Below are 11,744 nucleotides of genomic sequence, written 5' to 3' on the forward strand. Positions count from 1 at the left end.
TAACGGTCGTTGTACGTAGTGGACCAAGGCGCAGCGGGTTGAGTGCTCATAGTGACTTTATTGAACACGTAACAAACAAAACAAGAAAACGATCGAACAAACAGGATTGCAGGCTAAACACACAGCTATGCAACCACAACTTCCCACAAAGGGACAGGTGAAAACAGGCTACCTAAGTATGACTCTCAATCAGCAACAACGATGTACAGCTGTTCCTGATTGAGAGCCATACCTGGCCAACAAAGAAATACACAACATAGACAGAACATAGAAATACGAAATAAAGAACATAACCCCAAAACCCCGGAATACTCTAACCAAACACCCCTCTACATAAACACATATACTAACAAACCCCGAACCACATAAAACAAATACCCCCTGCCACGTCCTGACCAAACTACAATAACAAATAACCCCTTTACTGGTCAGGACGTGACATCTTCTTGTTCTTGTTCTTCTTGTTCTTCTTGTTCTTCTTGTTCTTCTTGTTCTTCTTGTTCTTCTTGTTCTTGTTCTTCTTGTTCTTCTTGTTCTTGTTCTTCTTGTTCTTCTTTTTTAAAATTTAAAATTTAAAAAATGTTGGTTCTTCTTGATTTTCTTGAACTTCTTGTTATTGTTCTTCTTGTTATTGTTCTTCATGTCCATTATCATTCACTTTATAAATGTGTCATTTTCTTGTCTCCTCTCTGTCCATCCCAGTTCCAACAGCCACCTGTCCCTGAAGGAGGATGGGGTGGGCACAGAGATGGGGGGCATGGCTGAGAGCTACATGACCATGACAGAGTGCCAGTCAACGGGCACAGCCACCAACTGCCGCCTGAAGGACGTGTCCATTCAGAAGAACATCTCGTTCGACGGGAAGCCCATGACCCCCACCGGCTGGAATGGAGGATTCGGGGAGATCGTCTCACTGAGGGATCAGCTGAAACAAGCTGAGGAGAAGGCCTCACTGGTACAGAGACAGGTACGCTACATAAGATGAAGAAGATTAGGAGATACAATGATGGTACAGTAGTCATTGATGCCAACTGAATTTCTACTGTGCTTGGGCAAAAACCAATTAGGAGGTTCAAGGGGTGTTTTTAGGCGAGTCATTGTGGCACAGAAAAGTACGACTCCCACTCCCACATTTAGAACTATACTGAGTGACTCACACACCACACATAGCACAGTAGCAAAATAAAACATCAGAGAAACAGCTGGCCAATCACAGACTACCCTGTCACACAAGTGGCTAATACTTATTTTTAGGTACTGCAGTAATGGACAACACAACACAATGCACTAACCTGGCCTGCTGTTTACATAACCTCTGTTCTGAGGTGTTCCACAAGTGTTCTTTCCAGGGAGTTTTCATTTGCCACTGTCCTTCTGCTTGCTCTTTGAGGTATAACCCAGGTTACTGTAAAGCTCTTCGTGACATCTGTGGATGTAAAAAGGGCTTTGTTAATAAATCAAATCAAATTGTATTTGTCACATGCGCCGAGTACAACAAGTGTAGACCTTACCTTGAAATGCTTACTTACAAGCCCTTCACCAACAACGCAGTTCAAGAAATAGAGTTAAGAAAAGATTTACTAAATAAAGTAAAAGTTAAAAAAAATAACATAACAATAATGAGGCTATATACTTTGGGTACCGAATCAATGAGCGAGGGTACAGGTTAGTAATGAGGCTATATACTGGGGGTACCGAGTCAATGAGCGAGGGTACAGGTTAGTAATGAGGCTATATACTGGGGGTACCGAGTCAATGAGCGAGGGTACAGGTTAGTAATGAGGCTTTATACTGGGGGTACCGAGTCAATGAGCGAGGGTACAGGTTAGTAATGAGGCTATATACTGGGGGTACCGAGTCAATGAGCGAGGGTACAAGTTAGTCGAGGTCATTTGTAAAGTGACTATGCATAGATAATAAACAGCGAGTAGCAGCAGTGTATAAACAAAGGGGGGGATCAATGTAAATAATCCAGTGGCCATGTGATTAATTGTTCAGCAATCTTATGGCTTGGGGATAGAAGCTGTTAAGGAGCCTTTTAGTCCTAGACTTGGCGCTCCAGTACTGCTTGCCGTGCGGTAGCAGAGAGAACAGTCTATGACTTGGGTAACTGGATCTTTGACAATTTTTGGGGCCTTCCTCTGACACTGCCTAGTATATACAGTACCAGTCATAAGTTTGGACATACCTACTCATTCAAGGGTTTTTCTTTATTTTAAATATTTTCTACATTGTGGAATAATAGTGAAGACATCAAAACTATGAAATAACACATATGGAATCATGTAGAAACCAAAAAAGTGTTAAACAAATCAAAATATATTTTATATTTGAGATTCTTCAAAGTAGCCACCCTTAGCCTTGATGACAGCTTTGCACATTCTTGGCATTCTCTCAACCAGCTTCATGAGGAATGCTTTTCCAACAGTCTTTAAGGAGTACCCACATATGCTGAGCACTTGTTGGCTGCTTTCCTTCACTCTGAGGTCCAATTAATTCCAAACCATCTCAATTGGGTTGAGGTCGGGGGAATTGTGGAGTACAGGTCATCTGGGGACTACACATGTGGAGATCATCCGTTCACCTACTCTGCATCTCACAAAGACACGGAGGTTGGAACCAAAAATCTCAAATTTGGAATCAGACCAAAGGACAGATTTCCACCAGTCTAATGTCCATTGCTCATGTTTCTTGGCCCAAGCAAGTCTCTTCTTATTATTGGTCTCCTTTAGTAGTGGTTTCTTTGCAGCAATTCGACCATGAAGGCCTGATTCACGCAGTCTTCTCTGAACAGTTGATGTTGAGATGTGTCTGTTACTTGAACTCTGTGAAGCATATATTTGGGCTGCACTCTGAGGCTGGTAACTCTAATGAACTTATCCTCTGCAGCAGAGGTAACTCTGGGTCTTCCTTTCCTGTGGCGGTCCTCATGAGAGCCAGTTTCATCTTAGCGCTTGATGGTTTTATTGACTGACCTTCATTTATATTTATTTATTTTATGAAAGTTTTATTTAACTAGGCAAGTCATGTCTTAAAGTAATGATGGACTGTTGTTTCTCTTTGCTTATTTGAGCTATTCTTGCCATAATATGGACTTGGTCTTTTACCAAATAGGGCTATCTTCTGTATACCCCCCCTACCATGTCACAACACAACTGATTGGCTCAAACACATTAAGAAGGAAAGAAAGTCCACAAATTAACTTTTAACAAGGCACACCTGTTCATTGAAATGCATTCCAGGTGACTTCCCCATGAAGCTGGTTGAGAGACTGCCAAGAGTGTGCAAAGCTGTCATCAAGGCAAAGGGTGACTACTTTGAAGAATCTCAAATATAAAATATATTTTGATTTGTTTAACACTTTTTTGATTACTAAATGATTCCATATGTGTTATTAAATAGTTTTGATGTCTTCACTATTATTCTACAATATAGAAAATGTTAAAACTAAAGAAAAACCCTTGAATGAATAGGTGTGTCCAAACTTTTGACTGGTACTGTAGGTCCTGGATTGCAGGAAGCTTGGCCCCAGTGATGTTCTGGGCCGTACTCACTACCCTCTGTCGCGTCTTACGGTCAGATGCCGAGCAGTTACCATACCAGGCGGTGATGCAACTGGTGAGGATGCTCTCCATAGTGCAGCTGTATAACTTTTTGAGGATCTGGTGACCCGTGCCAAATCTTTTCAGTCTACTGAGGGGGAAAAGGTGTTGTCGTGCCCTCTTCACAAATGTCCTGGTGTGTCCTCTATCCAAATATGTCCTCTATCCATTGTTTTTTGAATTTTCGATGCTCCCTGACTGTCTAGCTTTCATTTAGGTGATTATTCGATGATTATTAGATGGTTTGCTCTACTCTGTCTCCCTCAGTGTGACGGTTTGAAGACCGAGCTGAGGGAGCTACAGGTGCTGTATGACTGCAGCCAGAGGGAGAGGGAGGGGATGGAGGAGGAGCTACTGCGCTGCAAGGCAGAGTTGGAGAGGCTGGCTGGAGGGGGGCAGGTGAGAGGACACACTGGGGTTAGAGGTCAGGGGTCCCAGGGGTCACCATAGTGATAGGAATTAATAATGGTATATTGCAAGTCTATCGCAAGGCTTTTGGGCGTATGGTGTCTATTCTGACTGTTTCTGACTGTTTTCTGACTTCCACATTTCTCTGCTTGAGTTTTTTTACTATTGTGTTTGCTGTATTTCTTGTTTTCATTTGCGGGAAACTTTAATGTTTTTGTAGAAAACACATCACACCTATTCTGTGCCTGTTGATTCCATGTGTTATGTGTGTAGATACTGTAAAAATATATATTCACATATATATTCATATATGTATTTATATATCTAATTGACTGCATATTATAATATATTTCATATAAGCTGACATTAACTGTCAGATCATGCTAGAGAGCTATGATCTCTGTCTGGCACTGCAATCTGACTTTCACTTTGTCTGTGTAATGCCCTCCCTGCGGCAAAACCAACTGTCCCTGTGCTTGGTGTCAAACTGTCTGACTGTCCCTACTCTGTCTCAGTCTACAAATAATGTCCCTGTGCTTGGTGTCAAACTGTCTGACTGTCCCTACTCTGTCTCAGTCTACAAATAATGTCCCTGTGCTTGGTGTCAAACTGTCTGACTGTCCCTACTCTGTCTCAGTCTACAAATAATGTCCCTGTGCTTGGTGTCAAACTGTCTGACTGTCCCTACTCTGTCTCAGTCTACAAATAATGTCCCTGTGCTTGGTGTCAAACTGTCTGACTGTCCCTACTCTGTCTCAGTCTACAAATAATGTCCCTGTGCTTGGTGTCAAACTGTCTGACTGTCTCTACTCTGTCTCAGTCTACAAATAATGTCCCTGTGCTTGGTGTCAAACTGTCTGACTGTCCCTACTCTGTCTCAGTCTACAAATAATGTCCCTGTGCTTTTTACTATATGTCCACATGCCTCATATGTGTCTAACGTGGACATGGGAAATGAATGAAGATAGAGTTAGGAGGTTTTCAACAGGTCTTTCAACATCTTGTTTAGTGTTACTATTTTCCATTTTTCATTGTTGTTTGTTTTGTCACCACAGACAATTCCAGTCACATATAAGCACATACATACTTACACACACTGTACTTACATTCTTCAAATCTTTGAATTTACACCACATGACCAAAAGTATGCGGATGCATCCATCCATCCATCCATCTATCTATCTGCTTATCTGTCTGTCTATCTGTCTATCTGTCTATCTGTCTGTCTATCTGTCTCAGTCCGTCCATCTGTCTCAGTCCGTCCATCTATCCATCTGTCTCAGTCCGTCCATCTATCCATCTGTCTCAGTCCGTCCATCTATCCATCTGCTGTCCGTCCATCTATCCATCTGTCTCAGTCCGTCCATCTATCCATCTGTCTCAGTCCGTCCATCTATCCATCTGTCTCAGTCCGTCCATCTATCCATCTGTCACAGTCCGTCCATCTATCCATCTGTCTCAGTCGTCCATCTATCCATCTGTCTCAGTCCGTCCATCTATCCATCTGTCACAGTCCGTCCATCTATCCATCTGTCACAGTCCGTCCATCTATCCATCTGTCTCAGTCGTCCATCTATCCATCTGTCTCAGTCCGTCCATCTATCCATCTGTCACAGTCCGTCCATCTATCCATCTGTCACAGTCCGTCCATCTATCCATCTGTCTCAGTCGTCCATCTATCCATCCGTCTCAGTCCGTCCATCTATCCATCCATCCAGTTATCCATCTAAGTCCATGTCATGACTTCCCTCCCCCTTTATACCACAGCCATATCATGTTTCGTTTTTGAATTATTTGTGTGATTTTGTGGTGTCCATATGCCCTCCACTCATTTATTATTTCGTTCTCTCCATTCCTCCCTCCATCTCCATCCATCCGTTTTCTTCCCTTCATCCAGAGCTACATCCATTCGTCTGAGTCTCCTGTTCTCTCCATCCCCTTCATAGGAATAATTGTAATATTGGGAGTGGTTTGGTGCTGGTTGTCCGAGCTGGCGTCACAGAAAGCAAGGTAGGAGGAAGGATACTTCTCTGTCTGTCGGTCGTCTGCACTTTGGCTATGCATCTAATATATAGATATTACTGTACGTAGTTCAGTAAAGTTAAATTAGGTAGTCAAGTAAAGTATTCTTGAAGTCTCAGGGTTTCTTACAGTTTAACCTTTTACTGCAGTGGGCTAAATCAGGGTCACCCAGAGTGTTTCTTGGTAGTCTTTAAGAAATCTACTTTGAAACAAAAGCGAACACCTCACACACATGGTTATGGACTGTACCATGTCAGATATAGAGTTGAGATGTATTCCATTTTGAGTTTTCATCCCAATATATATATATATATATATATATATATATATATATACTGAGCAAAAATATAAACGCAACATGTAAAGTGTTGATCCCATTTTTCATGGGCTAAAATAAAAGATGTCAGAAATTATCCATATGAACAAAAAACGTATTTCTCTCAAATGTTATGCACAAATTTGTTTACATCCCTGTTAGTGAGCATTTCTCCTTTGCAAAGATAATCCATCCACCTGACAGGTGTGGCATATTAATAAGCTAATTAAACAGCATGATCATTACACAGGTACACCTTGTGCTGGGGACAATAAAAGGTCACTCTAAAATGTGCAGTTTTGTAACACAACACTATGCCACAGATGTCTCAAGTTTTGAGTGTGCAACTGGCATGCTGACTGCAGGAATGTCCACCAGAGCTGTTGCCAGAGAATTTAATGTTAATTTCTCTACCATAAACCGCCTCCAACGTTGCAGTACATGTAACAACGCCAGCCCCGGACCTCCACATCTGGCTTCTTCACCTGCAAGATCGTCTGAGGAAGGGGACGGGGGTGCTTAGAAGTATTTCTGTCTGTAATAAAGCCCTTTTGTGAGGAAAAACGTATTCGGATTGGCTGGGGGTGGGTGGGCCAAGTGGGTGGGCCAATGCCCTCCCAGGCCCACCTATGGCTGCGCCCCTGCCCAGTCATGTGAAATCCATCAATTAGGGTGTAATGAGTTTATTGCCATTGACTGATTTCCTTATATGAACTGTAACTCAGTAAAATCTTTGAAATTGTTGCATGTTGCATTTATATTTTTGTTCAGTATACATCACAGATGACTGAAATACAATAAAACCGTTTGATATAGATACACCAGATTTCAGCAAAAAATAAATAATAGTTTATTAATTATAAAATTATGAAAAATATAAATGACATTCCACCCATGAGGCCACTAGAGGTCGCTTTGATCATTCGACTGCAGGAAAGGTCAACAGAGTTTTGGTTTGATCAGGTCCTGAGAATTGACCTAGGAGTGGCAATACACTTTTGTATAATTGGATAGTTGCTAGCTAGAGACTTCCAATTACAAAGTCACATTTATCATGAGACATACAGCACATGCATAAAACATACCAAGTATTTTTGGGTGACAGACATGGTACAGGTGGGCCTTTTCATACAGTGCTCTCCAGTATGACATCACTGCTAGATTAGTGTTTGATTATTTACTCTTTTCTATGTCCAAAATGTGTCTGAGTGTATTTAATGAGTGCACTAAGTGCTTATGTGTGTGTGTGTGTGTGTGTCTCACAGTAAGTGTGCTCACATCTCTAAATACGACCTCTGATTTCTCTCTCTGCGTCCTCAGGGGTGTGATATAGAACGGAACCCCTATTCTGACTGTCACCGCGGCAACAGCTGTGCTTCTGATCGTGGCTAGCTTGTTGAGAGGTCGAGCAGGTGCAGATGTTGAGCAGGTCAGATCAGTAACAAGTTATACCGACAAAGAAGGTAATGTCTGCTTATAGACAACTACCCTCTATCCCCACCCCGTTATCACATCAATCTGGGACGAACAACAGATCACACGCCATTCCTCTAATTCAGAAAACAGGAGCATCTTCAAAAGAAAAACTTCAGAAAACAGGAGTGCTCATAGTTCTGATGGAAAAGATGGACTCCTTTTCTCTCCTGTTCTGGGGGGACACAGGTCTTCATGAAGCTGAGAAGATAGTGTGGATACTTACATTTAATTGGACAGTACCTTTCCGCATAAATCTTGCTGGTTCTGCCCCTGTGGCATCTCATTCTGTCCCTGTCTCTGTCTGTCTCACGGGTCTTGACTATGGGACTCAATTGGTCCTGAGTTTAAATGTCTTATACTACTCTTATACAACTCTCATCTTGTATTTTACTAAATGTATTTATTAATATGTTAATTGATTGGTCATCTTTTAACAAGAACCTCCTCTGCATCTTGCACATCTGCTGAATTAAAACTCTTAAATAAATAAATTAGGTTAAATATATAAATAAAAATCCATATGATGTTGTAAATAAGTCCTAGTAGAATCTTTCTGAAAATATAAGTATATCTACACTTGTAATTCATTATTTAAAGGAATATGTCAAATACATGAAATAATTTCATGTCTGTGCCCGTGTCTTGTGAATAGCTCAAACCATGGGAATTTTTCTCAATTAGAATTAAATTAATAATGAAGACCTAGTATAGAGTTCTAGTCTAGAGTGACAGATGCTTTCCCCCCAAAAAATGTTTAAAGGCAATAGTTAATTTATAAAGCATACGCTCTAAAATATTTTCTCATCAATTTACATTTACTTAAAAATGCAATGATCATTCCAGATGTCCTATCTACAGTGAATCTGTTATTAGTAAGGATGTTTATTCTGCGTTTTCAGAGTTGTGTAAATGCCTATTTGTTATGGTGTCCCCATTAAAGGGGGAACTGTATGGGAGATATGTGTGCTAGTCTAGCAGCTGTCCTGATGCACCTGTCAATCCTAGCCCGGTGTTTCAAGTCTATGTTTAACCAACCATCTCACCCACATATGAGTGTCCTGGCTATTTTTCTCCACAGTCACAGTCACTTATTTTATTTACTGAACTTATTAACTTAGTGCACCGTCAGACAGACTTGAGTTGAAATACTATTCTAAAATATTTTCAAATACCTTATCTGTGTTTGATTGAGAATCCTGATTTAATGGACCAAAAAAATTGTCCCCAAACTACAAACCCCACCCATCTGTCACTCCAGGCAGGCTAAAGAAAACGCTCAAAGCATTTGAAAGAGTTGGACATAGTATTAGAACCCAGGTTTGCCGTCAGTAGAGCATGCATGGCTTCTGACTGCGTTGTCATACAGTGACTGTATAATTAGCCACCCGAAATATGTCAAGCTCTAGTTAGCACGCCCCGCCTGTATTTTCTTGTTCTTCCACATCCCAGACTACATGAGTCAGCTCACATGCCAAGCACGGCCACACTGTTTCTGATATGCCTTTGATGAGTTCACATGTGAAGTCTGGGGCCATATTTGTTTTAAGAGTCTCATAGTAGGAGTTCTGATCTGGGATCAGTTTGAACTTTGGGATCATAATGAACAAGATCACATGGATGGAGACGGGCTGATCCTAGATCAGCACTCCTAACCCAATATGCTTTATGGATATGTTTCGTACAGTAACACATTAACTGTATATTATGGATATGTTTCGTACAGTAACACATTAACTGTATATGACCTCTTTGTCATGTTTCGATAGCGTGATCTATGTATTTGAATATACTGTAGCAGCTATTCATACAACAGGCATAGGACAGCGAGTATTTAACCTTGAGCTTGTGAATGTCTCAAAATACCTAATGTACACACTATTCATAACAGTTGTTTCTGTACTGTTTATCTACTAACACTTTCTTAAATGTGGAGAGAAAGGAATGTGTTTTTTTTTATAAGGGGAATTGATTTTCTTGGCTTGAGTTGGTCTTTCCACATGTTCTGAAATGTCATTAAAATTGATTTTTTTTTTCTCCAGGTACACAGCTAGAGAATGTTAACGATCAGCATTCCATAGTTGAATGATGCTTGTGAACATACCAGAGATAGGATATTTAATTTGTGCTGTGTCTGGTCGTACGTGATGATATGCCTGTGTGTGGGGACAGATGATTGGTAGACCATGAGGCAGCTAAACAAGTTTGATTGCATAAGGCATTCTTGAAATTGGATTGTTATGTCAATTATGTCAATCGTTTTTTGGCAAATTCTAAATGTGTCTGGATTGAACAGTCCAATTTGTCACAAAACGAGGCAGCATTTTAAACGTTTTTAAATTATCTGTTAACAACTGTGAAATTTTGTGACGCAGTAAAAGTCTAGCTACTTTAGAGTTAACAAGGCATGCTACATATAGTCTAAGAGAAAAGTTTAAAAGTTTATTTATGTTTAATATAAGGTTTCTGTTTTACTTTATATTTGTTGTAGATTCAGAAGTGCTATAGACTAATGTGGGAGAGAAATATTACTAAAATCTCCATTTGTAATAGCTTTATAGAAAGTCTATTTTGAGAGAGCAGTGTATATTTCATAGCCAAATGATGTAAAAGTGTATTTAATGTGAGTTTATTAAGAGAACCAATATTGATAAGTGTTTTCCATACCTCTATGTTTGGTTGAGTAGTCAGTGCATGCAGGTAGAGGTTGTTGTTGGTGTTAGTTCCCAGTATGAGCATGCTATAGTAAAAAATAAACAACCCACCAAAATCAATACTGATCCTCTGTTCACAAATGAATCTTGAATTTAGTTGTGGGACATCTTCTAATAGACAACAGTTTGTTTTCATTCAAGTTCCTACATCTTCACAGACAAGGATGGAATCAAACCTAGAGTGAAGTAGTGACACCTCCTCTACCAAATATCTTTCTGCTGCTAAACTTCCTGAACTTTAGTTCATAAAAACGTTGCTTTAACCTGAACTTCATTGTTTAAGCTTATTAAACCTTTTCTTCAAAACAAACACTACTGTGTATACGTGAGTTATGAGCCTTTATTTTATGGTTCTCAGTTTGCTGCTTGCATTTTGTTCCCTTTGACTTTGTTGTTTTGAATATACAGTAGTTGAATATACAGTAGTCATGGCTATGTTGTTACCTGGAGGTGTATTATATAGTAGTTGAATATACAGTAGTTGAATATACAGTAGTTGAATATACAGTAGTCATGGCTATGTTGTTACCTGGAGGTATATTATACAGTAGTTGAATATACAGTAGTTGAATATACAGTAGTCGTGGCTATGTTGTTACCTGGAGGTGTATTATACAGTAGTCATGGCTATGTTGTTACCTGGAGGTGTATTATACAGTAGTCATGGCTATGTTGTTACCTGGAGGTATATTATACAGTAGTCGTGGTTATTTTGTTACCTGGAGGAATATTTTGAACAGTAAATTATTTGAAAAATAAAATATAATCACTCTTAGTACTGTATGTGTCAGTGATATGTACAGAATATGAACATGCAAATATTGATGGGATGGCTGACAATGTCACGGAAGTGGTGGCAAGTAGTCTAGCATTTAAGAACATTAGCTGAAAGGTCAGCGCTTCGAATCCCTAACCTGACTACGTGAAAAATCTGTCAATGTGCTCTTGAGCAAGGCACTGAACCCTAATTGCTCCTGTAATTCGTTCTGGATAAACACGTCTGCTAAATGACAAAAATATATCAATGGGGCTGGAAGCCATGCTTTGTTATGATTCTGAAAGGCCAGATAGCTAACAACAATGACAAGAAGCAGCCATGTGGGTGGGGTATCATAGGTGGGGCGTTTCAGGGGTGCGTGCTCAGCCACCTTCTGTACTCCCTGTTCACCCACGACTGCGTAGACACGCACATCTACAACTTAATCATCA

General features: G+C 40.2%; 1 protein-coding gene across 5 annotated transcripts in view; it reads left to right on the forward strand.

Moving 5' to 3' along the window:
• Positions 1-10,845, forward strand: part of LOC115197661 (coiled-coil domain-containing protein 136) — a 50,952-nt gene extending 40,107 nt beyond the window's left edge. For 4 of the 5 annotated variants that reach the window (XM_029759405.1, XM_029759403.1, XM_029759407.1 and 1 more), the window contains exons 8-11: positions 703-967; positions 3,870-4,001; positions 5,908-6,020; positions 7,669-10,845. In XM_029759405.1, coding sequence (XP_029615265.1) covers positions 703-967; positions 3,870-4,001; positions 5,908-6,020; positions 7,669-7,681 — 523 coding nt within the window. In that variant the 3' untranslated portion in view covers positions 7,682-10,845. The remainder of the gene's footprint in view (positions 1-702; positions 968-3,869; positions 4,002-5,907; positions 6,021-7,668) is intronic. The other variant, XR_003879038.1, reaches the window with a different exon arrangement.
• Positions 10,846-11,744: the final 899 nt, after the last annotated feature.

This window comes from Salmo trutta, chromosome 7 (genome assembly GCF_901001165.1).
Source record: "Salmo trutta chromosome 7, fSalTru1.1, whole genome shotgun sequence".
NCBI classification, from domain to species: Eukaryota; Metazoa; Chordata; class Actinopteri; order Salmoniformes; family Salmonidae; genus Salmo; species Salmo trutta.